At 36.9% G+C, this 25,051-nt stretch overlaps 3 protein-coding genes across 8 annotated transcripts in view; all 3 read left to right on the plus strand.

Annotated features, from left to right (window-relative positions):
- Positions 1–6,717, plus strand: part of LOC127797203 (uncharacterized) — a 30,700-nt gene extending 23,983 nt beyond the window's left edge. Inside the window, exons 6-8 of the mRNA XM_052329850.1 lie at positions 4,938–5,006; positions 5,514–5,775; positions 6,334–6,717. Of these exons, the coding sequence (XP_052185810.1) occupies positions 4,938–5,006; positions 5,514–5,771 (327 nt within the window). The 3' untranslated portion in view covers positions 5,772–5,775; positions 6,334–6,717. The remainder of the gene's footprint in view (positions 1–4,937; positions 5,007–5,513; positions 5,776–6,333) is intronic.
- A 1,724-nt stretch (positions 6,718–8,441) lies between these two features.
- LOC127797204 (uncharacterized) lies at positions 8,442–12,109 on the plus strand. Of its 2 annotated transcripts, XR_008022153.1 has the most exons (5): positions 8,442–8,736; positions 9,113–9,720; positions 10,859–11,374; positions 11,483–11,778; positions 11,879–12,109. XR_008022153.1 is itself a non-coding variant. In XM_052329852.1 (4 exons), the coding sequence occupies exons 1-4, from the start codon at positions 8,487–8,489 to the stop codon at positions 11,618–11,620; spliced, it is 1,512 nt and encodes a 503-aa protein (XP_052185812.1). In that variant the 5' UTR covers positions 8,442–8,486; the 3' UTR covers positions 11,621–11,872. The 2 variants fall into 2 exon arrangements, 1 of the variants encoding a protein (XP_052185812.1); XM_052329852.1 differs by lacking the exon at positions 11,879–12,109 and having other exon boundaries at positions 11,483–11,872.
- A 344-nt stretch (positions 12,110–12,453) lies between these two features.
- LOC127796225 (meiosis-specific protein ASY3) lies at positions 12,454–24,561 on the plus strand. Of its 5 annotated transcripts, XM_052328258.1 has the most exons (11): positions 12,457–12,941; positions 13,087–13,132; positions 13,457–13,541; positions 13,876–15,387; positions 15,495–15,642; positions 17,786–17,947; positions 18,060–18,123; positions 18,285–18,434; positions 18,511–18,569; positions 19,847–19,981; positions 24,419–24,561. In XM_052328258.1, the coding sequence occupies exons 3-11, from the start codon at positions 13,509–13,511 to the stop codon at positions 24,559–24,561; spliced, it is 2,406 nt and encodes an 801-aa protein (XP_052184218.1). In that variant the 5' UTR covers positions 12,457–12,941; positions 13,087–13,132; positions 13,457–13,508. The 5 variants fall into 5 exon arrangements, with proteins under 5 accessions (XP_052184219.1, XP_052184218.1, XP_052184217.1 ...); XM_052328259.1 differs by lacking the exon at positions 13,087–13,132 and having other exon boundaries at positions 12,454–12,941; positions 24,422–24,561; XM_052328257.1 differs by lacking the exon at positions 13,087–13,132.
- The last annotated feature ends 490 nt before the right edge of the window (positions 24,562–25,051 follow it).

Genomic DNA, 25,051 nt, shown 5'->3' on the forward strand with positions numbered 1-25,051 from the left:
CACGCCCTTCTATTTATAGAACATAGAGGGCGAGGAATTACAAGATAGAAAATAACCGCCTACTGCTATTACAAGACTGCCCTGATTTACGTGCTTCTAGAAGTTTTTATTCTAACAACTTCTAACTAACACTATACTATTGAGCCCTAGACTAATCCTTAAGCAAATATTTCAACAATCGGTGCAAAGGTCTTTGGTAATCCACCCCATGGGTTTGTTTGTTATACCCTTTGCAACGAACCCTCGCCTCGTACCTTTCAATTGTTCCATTTGCGTTGAATTTTACGGTATAGACCCATTTGTAGCCAACCACTTTCTTTTCCTTGGGACGACGCACAACAATCTCCCATGTTTCATTCTTCTCCAAAGCTCTGTTCTCCTCCTCCATTGCATATGTCCAATTCTTGACCTTTAAAGCATCATATACTGTTTTGGGTATTTCGATTGAGTTCAAGGTAGAGAGGAAACTTTATGCTGAGAGGATAATAATCTATGTGAGGAGATGAAGTTCGTTATGGAATGTTGGGTACACTTTCGTGTTCCTTTTCTCAAGGCAATGGGAAGGTCAAGATCACAATTTGGATGGTCATCACAAGAAATAATACTGTTAGTTTCAGAACTGGGCAAACTCAAAGTGCATTACCTAAGCTTGGAGTTGGCTCTTGGACTTGCTTGAGAGGTTGTGACGGTTGTACTCTTTTGGAATACTATTTCAGCAGCTTTAGGTGGTTTGGTTTTGAGTTTCAGTAGGTTCAGTGGCATTGGCAGGTTCAGTTGCACTGGCAGTGTTAGGCTCAATCTCAGCATCATTGGCAGTGATGCTGGCAACATCATTGGCATCATTGGCAGTGATATCTGCGAACTGTTCAATGGTTTCTGGGGTGATAACATTGGTGAAGGTTTGGGAGGGTGAGGATGATGGTTTATCAAGTAGGTGTGTATATAGTTCTAGAAAAGAGATGGAACTTGAGCACACATCTTCATCTCTGAACTGCTCCCCCAAAAGATAAGTGGGGATTTATAGAAAGATTGAGACTCTTGGAATGTGACATCAAGAGAGACAAAGGTGTGTCTACTTGAAGGATCATACAATTGTAACCCTTTTGTGTAAAAGACTAGCCAACAAAGATGCACCTTTTTGCTCAGGGTTCCAATTTAGATCTTTGATTTTTATGGATATGTAAGAAAGCAATGCATTTTTGGGGATAGATTACGAATAGACACAATGTCTAGAGAGTGTTTGGACAATGTATTTATAGGACTATGATGGTTTAGGACTCTAGAAGGAAGGCGATTTGTGAGACAAGTAGCTGTTAGAATAGTTTGCCCCCATAGGAACATTGGAGCATTTGACCAAAATAGAAGAGCACGAGTGACTTCTAGGAGATGGCAATTTTTCTATCCTACCACTTTGTTTTGTTGTGGGGTTTCGACACATGAGAACTCATGAATAATACTCTCCCTTGTGAAAATGGAAGAGGGACTCTAATTGAAATAATCCTTTGCATTATTTGATTGAAACTATTTTATTTTTGCCCTGAACTAAGTAAAAATCATTTTTTTGGAATTGGGGAAGCATTAGCTAACTTCAAATTTATCTTTTATTGAAAACAACCAAATAGTCCTAGTGTAGTTATCAATAAAATAACAAACCATCATGCCCTATGAATATCGGGAATTTTTGCTAGCCCCCAAATATCAAAATGTATCAAAGAAAAAAGTTGGTTGCATTTTACTGAATTTATAGGAAATGAAGTACAACAATGTTTTACAAACTGACAAACCACACAGTGAAAATTTGGAACAACCATATCCTTGAAGAAAGAAGGAAACATGTGTTTTAAGAGAGAAAAGGTGGATGACTGAGTCGAAGATGATGTGCTTAAATTGTATGCTTATTTGACATGAGTAATGAAGGCTTGAGAGAGAGTGGATTGGTTTCCCTTTATTTGACCACATCCAAGATCCTTGAGGTATAGTACAACCCATCACATTCTCTAGCAAATCTAATCATCTTCCCCATGATTCAATCCTGAAAAACATAATGAGTCAAAGAACATTATTTTGCAATGGAGTTCTTTAGTAATTTTGTGAATAGAAGTAAGATTTTCTTGTGTTTCCATATTGTACTTGTTGGTTTCACCATGTCAACTAAGTGATGGAACACAACTATATCAATTATCTTCATTCACCACCATCTCATGAAACTTCTCCATATGAAGATGGTGTTGAAATTTCATTTTATCATTACTCCGCTAGGGGATGTTATCCACTGCCGGTCCTAAGTTCGAATAAAGGAGGAGGGTTGATTAGATAGCCAACAGCCAGCGTAAAACCTAGTCGGATCCAAATATGAATTCTAGACAAACTATCTGTTGGGGCGTAACCCATATAAAAGTCTAGAATTCATGCAGTCAACCCTACATAGTGGGATAAAGGCTGGATATGTTGTTGTTGTAGTTGTAGAAGTAAGATTGGTTCAAAGATTTGGGATATGAAGGACATTTTTAAGGGATATTGTAGGAGTAAGATTAAGGGTTCCCTACCCATCAATGTCAGTAGGTGCACCATCAGCTACGATAATTGTCTTTTTTAGAATGGGTTTATATGAATAAAAGAAAGTGACATTGTGGGTCATATGATCTATTGTCCCTGAATGTACAACCCATCTACCCAATTGTTTAGTATTAGATGCTTTAAAAGAATGAGTCATGAGACACATACCACTTCTGGCAAGAGAACAAGAACTTGAAGACTTGTCAAGGGAGTCAAGAAGATGTCTCAGTCTTCCTATGTTTTCTTTGTTGAATGTTGTAAACTCTTCCTTGTTTGATTGTGTGGTGTTAGTGGTTTTTTTTTTATTGGCCACATTAGCCTGGCTGTGCGTGTGGCCTTTGAAACCTCAAATCCATGCCAAAACTTGTGCCTTGCCATGCAGCTTAAAGCAGTCCTCCCGAGTATGATGCGGCTTGTTGTGGTAGGTGCACCTAGTTCATCTTTACTGGATGGTTTCCTTGATTCATCAGGCCTTAGATTCTTATTCCATTTATTTACTCCTCCAAGTCTACGAGAAATCATTGTTGAAGCCTCTTGTGTACAAGGTTCCAACATGACACCTCGTCGGCTTTCTTCAACATGAACAATTGAAAAACTCTCATGAAGAGTTGTAGGAACCTTACTAGGAATCTAAACTCTTATCTAGTCATATTCTGCATTCAGTCCTGCGAGGAATTCAAATACCCGATCATTCTCAAGAAGTTCTTGAACGACTCGAATGTCATGGTTGCACTCCAATTGCAGTTCACAATTATGGTCAATTTCCAGCCAAAGTCTTGTCAGTCAATTGTAATAAACAGTAACAGTCATGCTCCTTTGTTTGGTAGAACTGACTTGAACCTTCAACTCATAGATCAATGCTGCATCATTCTTCTTAGAGTATGTTTGTTGTAGATTTTCCCGTATAGCCTTTTGCAATGGTAAGAAACATTAGATTAGATTCTTACTAGTTTCTAGTTTCATGGAATTCTAGATCCTTCTCTTTCAGGGTGGTATCTATGAGATGACCTATCTTTTCACGTTCATTAAGAAACGTGCAAACCACCTGACTCTTATGTAGATAGTTCCATCCAGGTGGTAAAGTGGGTTCATATTCTAGAAATCACTTCTAGTTCTTGTAGTGGTGAAAGTCGTCGGTGTGGCCAACGATTCACTCATACCTTCTGAAGAAATATCATTAGAAACAATTGACATATTGTGAAGGAGAGGGAAGAACGAATAAGAGAACTGCAATGAAGGCAGAACTGTAGATATGTAGTGGCAGCAATGAAGGCCAGAAAAGCAATGAAGGGCGAAAAAAGAGAAAAAGATGCCCTAGAAAAGAGGCTCTAATACCATGAAGATTTTTTGGTAATCTCGTATATTCACATAATCAATTTACATTGGTATTTAAGGTGGACCCCGAAACCTTCATAAGGAAACTAGAAAACTAACCCCTAAGAAAACTAACTACTAAAGAAGCCTGTCTCCTATGGAAACCTGTACATTAGGAAGCTAACTAATAAGGAAAAACTATCTATACATTGAATACCTATACATTAGGAACCTAGAATCCCTTAATTTAATCGATATAACTTCATAATCTTTGTTATTCAACGTTAGATAAATCAAGTAAATAAGCAATAAGTCCAAGTTTTCAAATGATAGGAAAGGGGCCACTAGCTCGAGCATGGAGTTCGAATGGATTATTTCTCGATGCTGGTGAAATTTGGTTGGGTTGTGTTTCCATATTGTACTTGTTGGTTTCACCATGTCAACTAAGTGATGGAACACAACTATATCAATTATCTTCATTCACCACCATCTCATGAAATTTCTCTATATGAAAATGGTGTTGAAACTTCATTTCATTATTACTCCGTCAGAGGATATTATCCACTGCCGGTCCCAAGTCTGGATAAAAGAGGAGGGTTGCGTTAAGTAGCCGACAGTCAGCGTAAAACCTAGTCGGATCCAAATATGAATTCTAGACAAACTATCTGTTGGGATGTAATCCACATAGAAGTCTAGAATTCATGTAGCCAACCCCACATAGTGGGATAACGGCTGGATATGTTGTTGTTGCTGCTGGTGAAATTTGATTACCAAGCCCCGCCTTAGGTTGACTAAAGTTTGACAGGAACGTACTGGGTGACTTGGATTGACCTAGCTCTAGACTTTGGTCGACCAACGATTTCCAGAGACTTCCTTGCTCCAGATTCCTTAGTCAACCGGAGTTCACTAGACTGCAAACCCTGCATTTTTTTTTCTCTTGCATTTTCAATAATCAATTTACACCTCATGCATCTGATGTCATATACATACATCTAGTGTAGGTTATACTTGATCCATTGTTTCCTTAAACTGCTTCACCGAGGCTATTGTTTTTGGTTTCTTCTCAGGCAGCGGTAGCAGCCCAGTCAGCTGTTTTACATGACCTGAAGGAAGAACCTCCGATTCCTAAAGTCCAGGTTAGATTCCTATCTATTTCGTAATTGTCTAGTTTTTTAATCTATACCCTTTTGTGGTACTATCCATACATGTTATTTGCATACATTTTTGTTCTTGTCCATGCTCCGAAGCTATATGAAAATCTGATAGTGAGGTTCTGGTATGATGATTTAGTTAAGCTTAGCTAGAGCATCTTGGATCTACATAGTTTAAGATCACTTCTTGGGGTCCAGGGCTACAATGGCATTGGAAGTGATTAGCGATCAGATGATGCTTAGACAGCAACTTTGTTTTCTACGAATGAGTTGTCATGCATATCATATGTAGGCAAGAAAACATGAACTAACCTGATTGTTGCATAATTTCTTCTGCTATGGCTGGAATCTGCAGGTTAGTCTGCCCTATTGGGAGGAAAAATTATTATTATTATTATCATTATTATTATTTTTTGGGGTTTGCTAGTCCTATTACTAGTAAAATTCTAATATTAGGCTGTTCTCAACCTTAAACCATATATCCCATTACAGGAAGACAAATTAGTTGGGAGGAAGAATACAGCAACTCGTCCTTCAGGTGTGAATATAATAGTGAGGCCACAAACAAAGAAAGCAAAGACAGATATGGGGTCGAGGGAAGATGCTTCGGCTGCAGAAAAATCACCACATGTTGGTAGTACCCAAAAACCTTTGGATGTGGAAAAGACACATGACGGTGGTGATGGTCAGTACCATATTGTTGCTAACACTGGTTTAGTTTCGTACAGTGATGAAAGTGATGATGACTAGACAGGTCAGTCGCATATTTTGGATTGAGTTTTTTGTTAATTCACTTGCTCTCTTAGTTTGGAGGTAGTTTTCTCTAAGAGTTATGAGTTACCCCAGATTTTTGAGCCATTCTGTCAAGTTTATGGTGGAGTTTTGTTGGCATTGTTGTGACTCTTTGAAATCAAAAAACAAATCTGATCCCCTTACCCTTGTTGAAATAACAAATCTCATGTTAACCTTTTGGTCGACTTTACCACCCTGCCCATGAAATTAAAAAAAAAAAGAAAGAAAAAGAGTCCATTTTTAGCAATGAGAACACTGGCAAATAATCCATTGTAGTCCGAAATTTCAAAGATGGTGAGTGCTTCCCGAACAAATAACTAGTAAAATCTTGCGACGCGACTGGTGAGGCTGCATGTACCTGACCAGCAGCCAGCAGGTAACAGTATATTGTTAAAGATACAGTATGGTATCTTTCTTTTTCTTTTGAGAAAAAGAAATTAAGCAAAAGACTTCACCACTCTGCTGTATGCGGCTGGCATGGTGATTGTGATTTGTGACCACTGACTTAATGGATATGTAGGCCGCCGCATATGATGGATGTCCATTCATTCACGAGGAAGGAAGCCCAGAGCAAGCAAGCAAGCAAGAATCATGGGGAATGCGACTTGGCGTATACAAACAACAAAAAAGGCATCCATCCATCTAACAAGAACGTTTGCATGGGGACGTCCACTGATTAATTTCAGCTTCTTATTATTATTTATTATCGTTATTCCACCGCTATATATATAATATATCCTTGCTTAATTTCAGAACGTTTGAGTAGTTGTTAGGGTGCATGGCATGGGGACGTCCCATTCTCTCGTGATGGAGGAATTGTCAATAATAATTAGATTCTTCTTCGATCTAATCTGTTTGATGATGATCAAACAGTGCTTCCATTAATAAATTATTATTTGGGGTATCACCTCGTCTTTTAACAGTAACTGGACATGATCATACGTCATAACTCGATTGTTTTTAGTGGGCTTATGAGTTGTGGTTGATGATTGGCCCTTCTTAAGGCATGCATGCATGCATGAATTCATGGTGACTCTTAAGATAAACTTGTAGCTTGTTGGCTAAGGCCATGATAGTTTTTATTACCACATTCTTCAAAATGTCAAATTAAGATCTTTACTTTAATAAATAACACAAATTACGAGAATTTATGGTCAACGCACACTTTTATCTTTACTTTATAAGTGATTAAATATGTAATATTTGTCACAGTGAAGAAGATTTATCTTATTTTATGTAGTTAGATTTCTACTTTTGCTTAATTTGGTAAAGTAAACAAAGAGAATAAATAAATTGATTTTCCTTTTTCTAATGTTTCACGACTACTAAGGCTTTAAGTGAGAGAGAAAAAAAAGAATAAAAGTGAGAATAAAAAGTTAACAAAAGATGTATATATTTTTTCTACCACCTTTTCATAAATATTGAATTCTCCCACCAAGTTTTATGTACATTGGGATGATGTTGATTTTTATTTCATTTTGTTTCATTTATTTATTTTAGATAAATGTGGAGCTTATTTAGGGATTGTTTGACCTCTTATTTAGCCTTATCTCATTTCAAAATTTGAAGACTAAGTCAACTTATTGTTAACCAAATTTTAAAAATAAATGATTAAATATGTAACATTTGTCACAATACATAATAACTATTTTAACTTATTTAGTTAGACCTTTTCCTTTACTTAACGGGGTAAAGGTAAATAAAGAAAATTTTCTTTCTTCTAATGTTACACGATAACTAAGACTTTAAGTGAGAGAGTAAAAGTGAAAATAAAATGTCAATAAAATATGCATATGTTTTCTCCACCATCTTTTCATAAATATTGAATTCTCTCAAAAATTTATATCCATTAAAATGTTGCTAATTTTTATTTTATTTTGGATTATCTATTTTTTTAGATAAATGTGGAGGTTATTTAGGGATTGTTTGACCTCTTATTCAATTTTATCTCATTTTAAAATTTGAAGACTAAGTCAACTTATTATTGATCAATTTTTAAAAATAAATTATTAAATATGTAACATTTATCATAGAGGATCTATTTTAGTTTATTTAGTTACATATATTCTTTTGCTTAATTGGGTAAAAGTAAACAAAGAGATCTAATGTTGACGACTACTAAGCTTCAACTAAGAGACAAAAAGAAGAATAAAAGTAAGAATAACAAGTTTTATCTATATTTTTTAGATAAATATAAAGGCTATTTAGGAATTGTTTGACTCCTTATTCAGCCTTATCTCATTTCAAAATTTGAAAACTAAGTCAACTTACTATTAACCAAATTTTAAAAATAAATGATTAAATGTGTAACATTTGTCATTTATTTTAACTTATTTAGTTAGACCTCTTCTTTTGCTTAATTGGATAAAAGTAAACAAAGACTATTTAAGCTTCAAGTGAGAGAGAAAAAGAGTAAAAGTGAGAAAAAAAAGTTAACAAAAGATGTATATATTTTTTCACCATCTTTTCAAGTGCTTATATATTGAAAATTATTTATATTTTTTAATTTTTGTACATGATTAATTATTTTAGTTTGTTGCCAAAATGAAGTTTGGTAATTTATATTTTGTAAAATAAACGTCTGGATGACGACCATGAGCACGGAACAAGTATAAAGGTACAGCGGAAAGGCCAAATCAACATCAGCTGCTCTGAGACTTGAGGCGAAGGGCAATGGAAAACCAATTGCTTCTTCTTCCTTTGATGCTAATAATTAATATGCCACTCATATTGTTAGTTTCATCGTCTTCTGTGACTTCGAAGATTAAACACTGTGGTGGCGTGTTGTCGGCGGTGGGAGACCCAGGGATGAAAAGAGACGCACTGAGAGTTGCCATCGAAGCTTGGAATTTTTGCAATGAAGTTGGCAAAGAAGCTCCCCGCATGGGTAGCCCCAGAGCCGCCGATTGTTTTGATCTCTCCAGTAAGTCTCAACCCAATCAATCCGCACGAACAACAACCACTACCTCTACTGCTTCTCTTCTTTTCTCTTGCTTTCATTTGTTTGTTCTTTTCTTTTTTTTTTTTCTTTTTTTTTTTTTGTCTCTCCTCCTTGCCTATCATTGACAAATTCATCGATCATTAATTTCCTTATGATAATTTTCACTTAGGCAACCCACTAATGTATTGGTGTGTAATTCCCTCTATCAATAGCATTTGTCATTTGAGGAGTGCTCCTAACGCGGCTGAAATCTATTTTCTATCAAGTAGAAGCATTGCATTTTCCAGTGTTTCCCTTTTTATCTTCTAACAAGTCTCTCTCTCTCTCTCTCTCTCTCTCTCTATTTTCTATCAAGTAGAAGCATTGCATTGTAAAGGGGCTGGGAATTTTTCTCTCAAACACAAAGTGTCGGAAGAAGATAACAAGCTTGGAGTAGGAATGCCCTTCCCTGGAATAAGTCCAGAAGCCCTAAATGATCCAGACCTTTATGCGGTGGAGAAGGAGCTGTACCTGGGTTCTTTATGCCAAGTTGCAGGCAGACCCAAACCATGGCAATTTTGGATGATTATGTTGAAAAATGGTAACTACGATACAAGGTCTGGGTTGTGTCCCGAAAATGGGAAAAAGGTACCTCCATTCCCTCCTGGAAGATTCCCTTGTTTTGGAAAGGGGTGTATGAATCAACCCCTATTGTTTCATCAACCCACAAGCTTATCCAGTGATGGTACAATGAGAGGTGGTTTTAACGGTACCTATGATTTGGCTTCTGGCATTAAATGTGGGATCCACAACATTTCTTACTTTGAGGTGGTTTGGCACAAGAAAGTTGGTGCGGGCAGTTGGGCTTTTAGTCATAAACTCAAGACCTCAAAATTGTACCCGTGGCTGATGTTGTACCTTAGAGCTGATGCGACCAAGGGTTTCTCTGGAGGCTACCACTATGACACCAGAGGAATGCTCAAAATTGTAAGCACAAACTCTTTTTTTTTTTTTTTTTCCCTTACCAACGTTTTAGAATTTCTTCCGGAATTTACTCAATTCATATAATGGTTAATTTGAAGCTGAAAATGCATCATTTTTTACTTTTGGGCTCTATTTAAGATGATGCAATTTGAGATGTGCATGCAGAAGCTTGGTAACCTCACTTGATACAGTAATTGATCTGTTGATGAAGTAGAGAAATAACCCCTTGTCCGAATATCCAAGGCAAATGTGTCTTACGAATTAACTAGCATTATTTCAAATTTATAATCTATTATAGGGTTGTAAAAAAAAAAAAAAAACAGTTACTTTTATGCCTCAATACATAGATTGCTGATTCAAGCTTTCTATAAGGGTGTTCTTAGTGTACCGGACTCCCTTCTCTGCATGAGTTGGAGGAGGGTCATTTTTATATGTAGTTTTTCCCATACTCTACAAAGGGACTGCTTCTACAACTCAAACACATGACCTTCCGGTCATAAAGGAGCAATCTTATTATTGCTAATAAACTTGTGTTTAATTACTAGTACTAAAGAGAGAAGTACAAATAGTTAACAAAACGTAAAGAGATACCACTTATCATTCTTATTTTGTTATTTCAACTCTCTACTTGCCGTGCTTCAATTGGTATCAAGTCTACAGAGAGAAAAAAATATGTTGATGCCAAATCTAGAGAGGGGAAACAATTAATGTGGGTAGGTTACCAGCCATATGACTTTCCTTGACAAAGAGGATAGGATAATGCAACCCCCGGATGCTTGCCGGTGCGTGCATACTTAGTTGTTAGATAATTAAGATCGCAATTTTCATGTCATGATTTAGACCATTCTTTGATATGTTCTTTTGGATAAACAACTAAAAAGGACTAAAATGTCAAGTATACATGTCCATTTTTTTTTTCTTTTTCATAAAAGCGTGTTTTTCAATATGAAGCATAAGTTTGGCACTGGACAATGGTTGTTTTTATGATCTCATCAAACTTTGTCAAACTTCATTCTATAACTATTCGTTTGACATTGATGTGAAGCAACTCCCTCATTTGGTGCTCAAACCACTTTTTTGTTGTGATCCTTAATTTTTAATTGGTCAAAAGGATTAAGTAACACAGTTGAGTTTGTTTCAGCTTCCCGAGTCACCTAATTTCAAGGTCAGAATGACTTTAGATGTGAAGCAAGGAGGTGGACCTAAGAGCCAGTTCTACCTAATAGATATTGGTAGCTGCTGGAAGAACAATGGTAAACCCTGTGATGGAAATGTGCTCACTGATGTAACCAGGTACAGTGAGATGATCATCAACCCTGAAACTCCAGCTACGTGCAGCCCTTCGGTTCTGGGCAAGTGTCCGCCATTCCACATTACGCCCAACAACACAAAAATTTACAGGAACGATACTGCAAATTTCCCTTACGCTGCTTATCACTATTACTGTGCTCCCGGGAATGCCAAATACTTGGAGGAACCATACAGAATTTGTGATCCTTACAGCAATCCTCAGGCACAGGAGCTGGTTCAGTTGTTGCCTCATCCAATATGGGCCGAATATGGGTATCCCACGAAAAAGGGAGACGGTTGGGTTGGGGATGCTAGAACTTGGGAGCTTGATGTTGGCGGCCTTTCTAGTAGACTCTACTTCTATCAGGTAAACAAGTGATGTGATTCTAAATTTGCAGTATAACCTCTGTGTACAAGTATGCAATATATAATATAGATGATGCATTTATCGACAATGGCTTTCTTTCTTTTGCAGGATCCAGGGACCAAACCCGCAAAAAGAAGATGGACATCGCTAGATGTGGGAACTGAGATATATGTTAGTAACAAAGTTGAGGAGGCTGAATGGGTGCTGAGTGATTTCGACGTTATTCTGACTCCACCAACCACATAAAATTCAATTCAAACACACGCTGATGATGATTTAACAACGTTGTTTAGGAGCTGCTGGGCCACTTTGACTTGAAGGAGTTTTAGGTAGAAGCCAATCAGGCCCCAAAGAACAAGTACTGTTCATCAGGCATCCGTAAGTGTATGTTGAGAGAAGTACATGTAACCAGCTGGTTCTTTTCTTTTTTTTTTTTGGTGAAATAAAAAAAATTACTCCTCTCAAAAATATGTTAGAATTATTATCATATATATAATGTTTCAGGTTGGTGTCTACTGTTTCCTTTTCTTGTATGGCCCAACGCTCTGTTTCAATGGGGCAAAATTGAGAGATTGGTGTGGACTGGCGGTGCAGATTCTGGCAATGTATTGGCGCTGGTGGGCAGGCATTTACATAGCAACTGAACTGGATGGAAATTGTGTACTTGAGGTCCAGCCGCAATGGATGGCTTTTAAGAGTAGTACTGCTATTTATTTTATTTAGACAGAAGATTAGTTAACGATCGTTCTTTAGGACTTGATGGGTCTATTAAGCAGCTCACAAAAAGAGGACAAAATGACGATTTTACCCCCACATGCTTTGCAAATTTGCAAAGCGGGCCACTGCCCCCGCCCTGCTGCTCTCGTCTCCCTCGTCATGGCCACTGCTGCCGCTTCACCACCACGCCTCGTTGCTGTCGCCTTACCTTGTCTCTATCATCTCTCTACAATTGCTACCTCGTCGACAGTCGAGCAGCCATGATAGGGGAGGCAAGAGCAACAAGGACGAGGCAAATCCATGGGAGAGGAAGGAGAGAGCAGAGCGTGGGGTAAAATTGTTTTTTTCCCCTCATTCGATAACTTTGTCGAATTTTCTAGAATTTTTGTTAGTTAACACTTTATACACTTAATAATTTAATTTAAATGTGGACTGGTTAAGTCAATCGATCAGTCATTCAAAATTTCTTAATTTAATTAAATAAAAATGTTTAGTTAACTAGATCAAAAAAGTGTTACAAATAAATGACAGGGCCAGGCCACCCATACATACATACATGCATACGCGCAATATACCAATAAGTTAAGCTGAAGGGCAAAATCGTCTTTGACAACACTCGGCTCGGCGAGCTCCTTGGAATGGCCCGTTGTATATAAGTTAAGTAGTAGTAATTGAAATTTGTGGGCCTGGCCTTATTTGTTTGTGCTTCTTTCCCTTTTTCCCGCCTATTCATTTCTGCAAATCTTCCTCGCCACGAAACTCCTCTCCATTGTTTCTGAAAGCTTCGATTCAGCAAAATTGGGATATTATTATTCAGGTTGCTCCGTCATCTCCCCTCACAGCATTTCAGGTTAATCGTCGTTCCTAATTCAACCTGTTTATCCTATTTGTTTATTCTTAAATTGTTTCTTAGATTTGATGATTACTTTGTGATTTCGGGTGTTATGTTTCTTTTTGGAATCAAACCACGTGTTGAAACTGTGTCCTTAATGCAGTTCTAGCCTCGTCTTGTCGATTCTCAAATCTTCGAAAGTTTTTGTGGTTAGTATAATCAAACTGATCTATATATGCTAGATCCGAAATTGAAAAACCTACAAATTTCTGGAAGCTTCTGAATGCGCGGAAATCAATTTTTGTAACGATTTTAAAGGCTTCAGACTTGCAATTTTCTGGAGTTGCTAAACTTGGAAAACACTGCGCGTGACACTAGATGACACGACCAGGACGTGAACAATTTCCCTGTGATCTAATTTGCCCATACGCACAACCATGGGCTTAATCGTTTCTGATGCTGATTCTAAGCTGCTGCTACTTACATACTTCTTTTCCCTCAAATGCTGTATCCACGGCTTTGGTTAATTTCAGGTCCTAGCTGCTGTTGTATTGGTCTCCTGTTCACTCAGCTAAATTTGCGAGAATGGAGACTGATCGATTAAGGAACTCACAAGATGTAAGTGGTTGCAAAAATATTCTGTGAGTTCGCTATAATTTTACTCCAACAATTTCCCAGTGGTTCTTTAATGGAACTCTTGACACATTTGCTTAACTTTGTCTGTAATTATTTTAAAATTTAAAAGGTAATATTCACGCAAGTTTGCATGTTATATCCATGCTCTGATGACTTACGGCGCCAGTTTCTTCTCTCAGGATTCTTCTTTAACAAAACGAATGCTAGAATGCCGTTAACTACCTTTTTATTCTATATAGTACACACCCACACATATTATTAGTGTGTATCAAAATGGATAAATTCAGATGAAGAATGTATATAATATGAATTTCAGGGTCCCCGTAATGATTCTCGAAGTTTTGGCAGCAACTGTCATCCGTATAGCCAATCCAGGAAAATGTCGATAGGAGTCATCGTAGATTCCTCAATGAAAACACGACCCAAAACTACGAAGGCAGATGAGGCTGGAGTACCAATTGCAGAAGAGGTCTTTATCAAGGCAAACTCCATTGATGTGGGAAATAATGCGGGAGGGAACGATGCTACTATTATTGGAAAACAGGCTGAGGCTCCAGAGCATGGGACATCCCCATGGGTCTCTACAAGATCCTTCCACCAGAGAAGCCCAACTTCAGATACCATTCGTTTTGCAAAACTAACCATGAACTTGCCAACTGATGGCAGCATGCCCAATACATCTAATGGAGTAAATGCAGCAGCAAGAAAATATTCTCTTCAGTCTTTTGGAAACCAAATGGCAGTTTTACAGTCTGGTGATGACAATCAAAAGAATTTTGATCGGTTCTCATTGAGAAGTGGAGGCAAGGATGAAATCAAAGAGAGGGAGGACAAATGTTTGCCTTCAACTGTGCAGGAAACACTTGTGCCCAAAAAAGAAGAGGTGGTAGGTAAAACAACTGCAACTGTACCAGATGACAGGAGGGAAGCTTTGAGAATGAAACTTTGGGATATACTGGGGTCGGTTTCTTCGCCAAACAAGAAAATTTCTCAGGCTCCTCAGTTAGGCTTAAAAGACTTAAACCTGGAGCACAACCACAGTAAAGAAAGTAAACTTGTCGTCAAGCTGCGGCAGAATTCTGACACCATAGAGACTGATTCCGAAAGTCTTGATCATTCTCTTAGACGACCAGTTACTCGTTCTTTGACCAGGAAAAGATCCTCAAATAAATTGCAGAGAAATAAAATTGGGAATGTACCATCTTCTACTTACACATTGAAGCACCCAGATAAGAATATTTTCTCTTTTGAAGAAGGATTTTCTAAAAGATCAGTTCCTAATCCAAAGTCCCGTAGAAAGAAAAGTGAGAGAAAGGTTTTCAAAATTGAGGCACATAGGATGTACGTTCCTTGTACGGACTGTGGAGATGAGATTGAGAAGACAACTGATACAAGTAAAAAGACCATGCCAGCTAGGAGGCAATTGTCACTTGTCAATAGAATGGGAAGTTTTCATAATTTCCCTGCTGAGAACAGCAATGAGTTTGTTAATCCAGATAATCAAATCAAGAAAAAAGATCCCCTTCTCTTACCAGCAACAAAAATGACAGATCCACCGGATAAGGTTAAGAATTCATCATTCCGAGAAAATTGGGGCAAGCAAGATGATTTGGCTAATTCACCTCTAAAGAACACTGTGGACTCAGACTTGGGCATCCAGAGCCCAACATTTGAGATTAGAACACCTTCCAAAAGCCATTCTCCTAGCTTCCCAGCAACAATGAATGGCAAAAATCTGAATGATCAAAGTCCTGGACATTGTAGCTTCAATAGCTTGTTAACCGCAAAACTAGATTGTTGTAGGACAAATATGGGGATGGAATCTTTTGTATCCTTATTGTCATGAGGGTCCCAGTTTTGATACTTTCAGTTATATTCTGTTTCCAATCTGATCAAGTTCCTTTTGCCTTTTGCCATCCTTAATTTAGCTTACAGGATAATGCAGAAGAAGATTCTCCTTTCATGAGATCAGAGCCTGAAATGGAAAGGAAAGATGCAGAAAACAGTCTGTCTAATTTGTCTTCAGAAGAAAGGGATTCCAAGAGCTCTAAAGAAGATTCACCTATTATTGAAGGTTATAAAGGCATGCTCCATTATTTTGAACATATTCCTCAAATATTATTATTCATTGAAATGTGCGGGTGTGACCAAATAAGAAACCTTCTGAATGTCTGTATAGTTATGGTTTCTATGTTTTTGTTTTCTCTATTCTCATTGGTTGTCACATTGAGGCATATTGCACCTCAGTTCTTATTCCCACAGGGGTATGACCATATTAGTTGCTCATTGGTCCTTGGTGGGGAAGATATTATGCCCTTTTCAGTTATCTTGGAATTGTATTATTTCCTGGCATCTGAAGGCTGTTGGTTTTGTCTGTTTTATACATTTTTATTGTTTTCTGAGCCAAAAGCAATGGAAATTTGAAATACCATTGGTTTAATATAATTTTTATTTTCACATGAAAATGACTCTTGACATTGATTGAAACATTTTTGTTGTTTCTTGGAACTGAGGTGTTGTGAGAAATTCTCGGAAAATAGATTGTAAAATCAATTCAAACAAGTTATCTCAAGTTTATCCAGTTTCAAAACCATAATAGATGGGCTTATGTTCCTTTTTGCAAATCAATTTCAACAAGGATGCAACTTAGGTTCATTTATAATTCTTAATGAAATGATCTTGGTTATTTTTCACTACAATCACGGAATGTCACAAGCAAAATTTATCACTCTTTTGCGTTATCTCACCTCCATCTCCATGGCTCCATGTTTCAAGATGCAAAACCAAAATAACTCCATAATGCTTTGAACTAATAGCTGTATCCCCCTTGTGTACTCCAACTCTACCTCCTGAACAATGAGTGAATATATTAAATTTAAAAAGTTTGTCATGCCCGCAATGGGAATGACAAAGAACTGTAGCGTTTGTGCTCAAATATATCAGAAACCTCAGTTATCAATTAGATCAAATAAATGAGCAACCAAGGATTTTAATGTGGAGAAATAGACCAACAGAACCATGGGTGCTTCTTTCATTCGGAAAATTATTATCTTGTGGTCTGCAACAAATTTTGAGATGTTCTCTTTGGGAGGTCCACTCCTGTGTTTTGACACATGCTACTGCAATTCAAAATATCAGCTGAGCTAGCGTTTGGTGTCTGTCTATTTCTTTGCTCTAACATTGGCTAATTTGGGCTGTAGTTGGTCTTAACAACGATTCAAGGAATATCTGTAGCACTTATTCCCTTTAGATTAAAATGATTACTTTGAAATTTGCAGTAATGGAAATGCTTAATCAGTTTTGGAAAAACTTGAACATTAAGCAAATGTGTTTAAATGACTGCTGGGGGTTAACATGTCTTTGTTGGTGAAAGGACCTCGATCAGTTTCCGGCTCAAGTGTTCTTTTGATAAACAGAAGAGGAAGTATTACGATCAGTTAGTTCCAATTGGAAATTTTATAGTTCCTAAGGGAACAACTTTTATTATACCTTCCATATGATTTGATATGTCAAAGTCATAAATGGACTTCCACAATGTTGTAACTGTTATTAAACATTGTTTCATGTGATTTTGACAAAGTAATATAGACTTCCACTTTAATTATATTCTTCCAATTCCTATCTCAATGGATTATCCAAACAGAGCACAGATCTTCAGGTATTTGGCCTTTGTTAGAAATTATGACCAGCAGAAGAGTGATCATATAATCTAGTTTTACACACTAGAGACTTGTCTTATATGACACAGGATAAAGAAGTTGAGCATCTAGAAACCTTCTTTGCATGCATGAGCTTGCTTAGAATGAGTGCACTGATGCAGAGATTCATATTAAGATATTTAGTGTTGACTGCATTAGTTGGTTTCAAAAGGTCATGGATACAAGTCGTATAAACAGTCTCTTTACAAAAAAGCAAAGGAAAGGCTGCATACAAATTCAACCCTTGCAAAGCTAAAAGTCTCATCCATTAGGTATTCCTTTTAATTGCATCAGTTAATGTATAGCAGCCTAAGCAATGTGAAGAGATAGTGTGGATTCCTCCTGCCCTATAGGATGCCAAATTTAGCTTATGGTTTCAATTTAAGCTTAGGGTTGCAACCATGGTGGACCTTGTTGCTCTGGACACCATAATACGTTTCTCTTTTAGCTTTTTCTCAATAGTTTCCTTCTTTATCTTTTTCTCTGCTCTTCAAAATTTGCCTTATTGATCGTAAGGAACATTTGCAGGCAGGAGAACAGAAGTGCTGTCTCCAGAAATTGGTGATGCTGGGGAGCCAAAAATTTTCATTGATAGGACTATAAGGCTTTGGAGACAAGAAGATATCAAGTTCACTGAGTTCAGTCCCATCCCAGCCTCCCCAAAAGGCACTCCTCCACTAAATTCTATATGTCCTGGTTTCCCCATCATCATTTTCTGTTCTCGTTCTTCTCTCTCTTTTTTGTGTTCATCTATTATTTCTTGTTGCTTCTGCCTTCTTATTTGGTGGTATCATATGGACAGGGACTGAGGACAATAATGATCTCCAGGAACCTTCGTGCCAGAATCAAGACGATGAAATGGCCAAGTATATATAATACACACGCATGCTCGCGCACGCATGCACACACACACATATTTCATGTACAAGAAAGGAATGAAAGTTTTTTTTTTTTTAATACCTAAAGGAATGTATACTAATTTTGTTTCAACATTCGCCTGTTTATGTTTCTCTTCTCAATGTCCCAGAGCCATCACTCTAATTGCTTTGGCTTTACAACGAATTAAAAGCAAAATCAAGTCAGTGACTATAAAGAAATCTGCCGAAGTTCTAACATCTGCTGCTGAGGGAATATATTTGCAGCTTCAGAGTACTGAATCTCAGATTCAAAGTGATGTGTACGTATCCTGAAATGAGTGGTTTACAAATGCAAGGAATTAGCTTCTCAATACTATAATTTTTATCATGGTTCAGGGGGAAGCTAACAGGGGTTAGCAAATCAAAAAGAAAACGTTTAGAAGCTGAATTTGAAGGTAATCTTCTTTATGGCACTGTGATTTACTTCAATTTTGGTCTAGTACTTTACTGAATTGATCATATGTTGCCATAACTAAAATATGTTTCCCTAACAGCACCAGATCTTCATATTTTATTCTGTCATGAAGAAATACATGTCATGATAGAAGTTAACAATTATATCTATTTTGGAATTCTTTATGGTTAGATTATCTAGACCTCATTAAACCCCTTGCTGCCATAATTATGCTCCACATAAAATTGAAAAACACAAGCATATGAGATGGGATGGGCACACAAACATGGTAATTGACAACCCACCCCCTCCCCCCCCCCCCCCCCCCCCCCCCCCCAAAAAAAAAAAAAAAAAAAAAAAGAAAGAGAGAAGATGTGGAAAAAAAAAATTATATATTCTCTATGTATGCATGAATGTGCCGACAAATTCTTCATTTTATAGGAGTGTGAACAAAAAAAGTCTTTTGTATCAATTTGTGGAAGTTAATTACTAGAATTCTTAAAATTACAACCTAATAACAACCATCATCAAAAGCCTTAATTCCACTAAGCGGGGTTGGCTACATGAATTCTTAAAATTCAAAACGAAAAAAAAAAGGAAAAATCAACATGTATAAGTCCATTTTGTTTTATTGATAGATGCAAAAGTATCCTATATTAATTGAAGATCTTGCTTCTAAGTTTTTGTATATCAGAATTCACTTGTCTTAATTTATAGCTGGCCAACTTCATGTTTCTGTTGTTAGAGAACCATGACTTTATCATGTCTAGAACAGCAAATTGGCTTCAAAATTCATATTCAAAGATGTTTATTACTAAGAAATGGACAAGTAATAGAATTCTATCACCAAAGTTTCTAGAAGTAAATGCACGACACTATAATTATAAATTGCCAGCATTTATGTACATACACACATTGTATTTCATATGATCTCACTGAGTTACTACTTCAAAGTTCAAACCAGTACTTCTGGTGATACAGTAATCTTTCTAGCATCATTTCTGATGTCATCTATCCTAACGACATTTTGTCTCTCATGTCTATCCGTAGTTCTTGGCTCTGCAGCCGCATACTCTGTTCTTACAATTTCAGCAATTCTTCTATTTGTGTAATAGGGTGTTGTAGATCATTCATACCCTTTGCAAACCTTCTATGACTTTACTCTTGAATGGCTATATGGCTGTTGCAATGTCTTGTTTCAACTCAGACTGGCACAATGGTGTACACTTTTTCCACTTTTACTTCTGAAAACTCAAATGGGTGAATTTTATTATGCAGCGCAACAAGAACAACTGAAACTCTTACATTCAAAGTTCAAAACAGAAATTAATCAACTGCTCCAGGAATACAGGCACACAGTTGAAGGGCTGGAAGCACAGAGGATAGAGCTTAAAGGATCTGTAGAGAAGCAAAGTACGACATGCATTTATCTTTATCTGGACGCTATTTGATTTTCTTAATAATATAGGTAGTTGAGGAGCTGTTACTTGTAAGGTCATGAAATTAGAAGTCATATCTTGGTCCATGGTATTAGTTGCCATGCCTCTTAATCTCCATAATAAATATATAAATGTGGGATCTGGAAGGCTAATGTGGGTTGAATTCATGCTTGTGCTCCAACATACATGGGACACCAGTACCACATATTCGTCTGTCTTCTACTGATAGCAAATATGTAAAGAAGCTTATGGCAGACATTTTTCGGAATATGTGGTCATCCAAACTAGGAATGGGTTAGATGTCTTGTACAAAAATTGAACATTCCCTTTGTTTACGGAAACAAAGTGATGCACCTTATGTTTGAAATCTTAACATGCCCTTAATGGTAATAAATTTAAGAAGTAGCAATGTTTTTTAAACAGAGTCAGGTCATTTGATATCCATGGAGGCCAGTGTGTATGATCATCATTTCTGATTTATTTAATATAAGCTCCTGTTACATGACAACTTATATTTGATGGTAAAGCAACCTTAATCATGTAAGCAGTTCTTAACTTGCTTAGAGTGTCTCAAGGTTATGAGGTCTTAAAAGTGTTTCTCACGTTTCATAGTTAGGCAAGGTCCTGGATGTGCATTCATTATTAACAGTAACACACCTCAATATTTTGCGGGGTACCTTACACATCAACTCTATGTTGACCAACTACGTGATTTGGTTGTAAGGCATAAGCAAGTTTTTTGACCAAAAAGTTTCAAGGTTATTTGTCACATTTAAATGTTGTTCATAATTGAATAAACAAGTTTGGTTTTCAACACCATCAAGCTTTAATCTTATCATGTGGGGTCTGTTACTAAAATGAAAGAATAATATTTTGCCGGATAAAGGAGAAGGGTTGTGTTAGGTAGTTGACAGCCAACGTAAAACTTAGTCGGATCCAAAACATGAACTCTAGACAAATTATGAAAAATCGTTTAGGCGTGGGCGTAACCCTTCATAGCGACGCGCTACACTGCCTGCATGTAATGTCAAGTGACCTAGGGCCGCTGTATTGGCGCCCGGATGTAGTGACAAATGAGCAAGTGTTCCCACATTTGCTTGGACGGATGTGGGTAAAGAAGCTAGTCCAAAATCAAAACCAAAACCAGAACCAAAATAAAAAAAAAATCAAATTCAAATTCAAGGCCAAAAACAAAATCATAGATTAAGGATTAGGTCATGGAACAGAGGAACATTAACAGGCAAAGCTATGGAAGTGGTAGATGTGATGATTAGGAGAAAGATTAATATTATGTGCTTTCAAGAGACGAGATGGGTAGGGAAAAAAGCAAAAACTAGATATAAAATATGGTGCACAGGAAATGATCGAGCGAAAAATGGAGTGGGGATTATTATGGATAAAAGCTTAGTAGATGAAGTGGTAGATGTAAAGAGAATAGGGGATAGGATTATTATGGTGAAGGTTAGCCTAGGAAGAATGACTATGAATATCTTTAGTACATATGCACCACAAGCGGGGTTAGGTGAGGAGATAAAAGCAAAATTCTGGGAGGACCTAGAGGGACTCATACAAATGATACCAAGAGGAGAGAAAGTGATTATAAGACGTGACTTAAATGGGCACGTGGGTAGAGACGGAAACGGTTATGGAGAGGTACATGGAGGGTATGGATTCGGGGAAATTAATAATGAGGGTAAGTCTATTCTAGATTTTGCTATGGCATATGGGCTCATCATAACCAATATTAGGTTCAAAAAACGCGACGGACACTTAATCACACATAAAAATGTCACATCATATCAAACCAAAAAATGGGACAAACACTTGATCACATATAAAAATGGCATATCAAGCACCCAAATAGATTACTTCCTTATGAGACAAGAGGATCGGTTATGTTGTAGGGATTGTAAGGTGATATTGGGAGAGTGTTTGACTACTCAACATAGACTTCTAGTACTTGACGTCCAAGTAAGAAATTGGAAGAGAAAAAATCAAATAAAATAAAATTCAAGAATCCGGTGGTGGGATTTAAAAGGGGAGAAAGAACTAATCTTTAAAGAAAAATTAAGGGATAGAAGGGAATGGAATGGAGGACAGATAAACCAAATGTGGAGAGAAATGGCTAATGTCCTAAAGAGCACGGCAAATGTAGTCTTTGGAGAGACAAATGGTAGAGCCCTTAACCTTAAGGAGTCTTGGTGGTGGAATGAAGAGGGATAATTGAAAATTAAAAATAAGAAAACTCGCTATAAGGTTGTATATCAGTGCAACAATAAAGAAAATCAAAAAAATTATTAAGAAGCAAAAAATGCAGCAAAAAGAGCTGTTAGTGAAGTAAGGTCAAAAGTATATGAGAATCTATATAAACGACTTGATACAAAAGATGGAGAAAGGGATATATATAAATTAGCTAAAGCAAGAGAAAAAAAAACAAGGGATTTAAATAAAGTGAAATGCATAAAAGATGAAAATCTAAATGTCTTAGTGAATGAGGCAGCAATTAAGGAGAGATGGAAGGAGTATTTCACAAAATTATTCACTGATGGTGGCGACACAAGAGTTAGGTTGGGACATCTTAGTAACTCTGAAGAGGACGTGAGATATACATTTTATTGACGCATAAGTGCAAATGAAATAAGGCAAGCATTAAAAAAGATGAAAAATCATAAGGCGGTGGGACTAGATAATATACTAATAGAAGCATGGAAATGCATGGGAGAAGAAGGCATCTCTTGGCTAATGAAATTATTTAACGCGATCCTTAAATCAAAAAAGTTGCTAGATGAGTGGAGGAAGAGTGCTTTGGTTCCTATATACAAGAACAAAAGAGATGTTCAAAACTGTGAAAATTACAGAGGAATTAAGTTAATGAGCCATACCATGAAACTCTAGGAGAGAGTAATAGAGCAGAGGCTCAAAAAAGAAACAGAGGTATCGGAAAATCAGTTTGGTTTCATGCCTGGTAGGTCAACAATGGAAGTTATATACCTACTGAGGCGCCTAATGAAAAGGTATCGAGATCATTAGAAGGACCTACATATGGTGTTTATAGATGTAGAAAAGGTCTATAATAGGGTCCTTAGAGAAGTATTATGGAGGGTTTTAAAGAAGAAAGGAGTTCGAATAGCCTATATACAAGCCCTTAAGGACATGTATCACGGTGCAGAGACAAGGGTCAGAACATGCGGAGGGAACACTGAACCGTTTAAAATTACAATAAGACTGCATTAAGGTTCTGCACTAAGTCCATACTTATTTGCTTTAGTAATAGATGAACTCACTAAAAATATTCAAATAGAGGTGCCATGGTGTATGCTATTTGCAGACGACATAGTGTTAGTGGATGAAACAAAAGAAGGAGGGAACACTAAGCTTGAGTTGTGGAGAAACAATTTAGAATCTAAGGGATTTAAATTAAGTAAAAAGAAAACAAAATATATGGAATGCAAATTTAGTAAGAATGCAAGAGTAGAGGATGTTATAATAAAATTGGAAGACCAAATCTTACAAAGAAAAAACCATTTTTGATATTTGGGATCAATGATTCAAAAAGATAAAAAAATTCATGAGAATGTCACACATAGAATTAAGGCAAGTTGGCTAAAATGAAGAAATGCATTGGGGGTGTTGTGTGATGGTAAAATCCCACTAAAACTAAAAGGAAAATTCTATAAGACAACTATAAAACCAGTCTTGTTGTATGGCTCAGAATGTTGGGTAGTCAAATACCAACATGAGCAAAAGACGAGCGTAACGGAGATGAGTATGTTAAGATGGATGTGCGGTTATACAAAAAAAGATAAAATTAGAAATGAAGTTATTCGTAATAAGGTAGGAGTAGTGCCAATCGAGGAGAAGATGAGAGAGATTAGACTAAGATGGTTTGGTCATGTGAGAAAGAGACCAAGAGATGCTCATTTGAGGAGAGTTGATGAAATAGAACAATTAGTCAAGAAAAGAAGTAGAGGTAGACTCAAGAAGACTTTGAGAGAGACATTAGTGTTTGATATGAAGTGTATGGATCTAAATGAAGATATGACAAAAGACAGAAATACATGGAAGTCTAGAATTCATATAGCCGACCTCACATAGTGGGATAAAGGCTGGATATGTTGTGTTGTACTATTCTTTCATTTTAAGAATGTCCATATGCTCCTAAATTCAGTTATGGGTTAATTTTTTCATTTAATGAGTCTTCCCATTTCATAGATACTTTACAAATGAAGAAATACAATACTACAATTCCTTTACACTTGTCTTTTCCTGCTCTATTTATTCTGTATTTAGCAGGAGAACGACCTTAAGATCGTAGGCTATTCTGCCACTGGTAGTGTGCACTTAAGCATTTCTGTTCACATGAAGAAATAAGTTGATTCTGATGTTTCTTTTGATTCATTTATCTGGTCAGAAGCATCACAGAAAAAGCTTCTCAAGCAAGCAGAAGAAGCAATAGACACCCAACTTACTGATGCTGAAAAAAGAATAACTGCTGTCCATAAGGCAAGTTCCTTTTTCTTATTATTTGAATTGGAGTATGTCTTGGTTTGTTAGAAGTCCCAGAGAACACCAGACTGAGCAAAATGTGTATCAGTTATGGTATCTAGGTCGTTTGATATTTCTGCTGTCCGCAGGTTACACCTATCAGATATTCTGTCTTCGTTCATTGTGTTGATCTTATGATATAATCTTAAGAGTTAATGAACCCCTTTTTCGTCTTCCTGCCACTTGCTGCCAGGATCTGAAATCCTCCTTAAACCTGAGAGATCCTTCAGTTACCAATGATCCTTTGGACATTTGTTGCTCATATGTCACTTGCATATTATATTATTGAGGAAACTTTTTACTCCATAGCATCTGAAAGCATTATACATATTATTGGGGCAGCATATCTAGGACAATGGCCATGTAATTTGTCTCATTCATTGCAGTTGGCAAAGGAGAAGATGCTTCAATTGAAGTATGTCGTAGATCAGTGTTTAAAGGAAGGTACTCTCAGTTGACATAATTTCATTTCGACTGGAGAAATAATGCACAGTTAGAC

This window comes from Diospyros lotus, chromosome 3 (genome assembly GCF_014633365.1).
Source record: "Diospyros lotus cultivar Yz01 chromosome 3, ASM1463336v1, whole genome shotgun sequence".
Taxonomy (NCBI): Eukaryota; Viridiplantae; Streptophyta; class Magnoliopsida; order Ericales; family Ebenaceae; genus Diospyros; species Diospyros lotus.

Bases quoted from the DNA above. Each gene is read 5' to 3' on its own strand.
- LOC127797204 (XM_052329852.1), top strand. From the start codon at position 8,487: ATGGAAAACCAATTGCTTCTTCTTCCTTTGATGCTAATAATTAATATG. The intron at 8,737-9,112 runs GTAAGTCTCAAC...TCTATCAAGTAG, and splicing joins CGATTGTTTTGATCTCTCCA to AAGCATTGCATTGTAAAGGG. The intron at 9,721-10,858 runs GTAAGCACAAAC...AGTTTGTTTCAG, and splicing joins CCAGAGGAATGCTCAAAATT to CTTCCCGAGTCACCTAATTT.
- LOC127796225 (XM_052328258.1), top strand. From the start codon at position 13,509: ATGGAGACTGATCGATTAAGGAACTCACAAGAT. The intron at 17,948-18,059 runs GTCCTGGTTTCC...TCATATGGACAG, and splicing joins TCCTCCACTAAATTCTATAT to GGACTGAGGACAATAATGAT. The intron at 19,982-24,418 runs GTACGACATGCA...TTATCTGGTCAG, and splicing joins AGGATCTGTAGAGAAGCAAA to AAGCATCACAGAAAAAGCTT.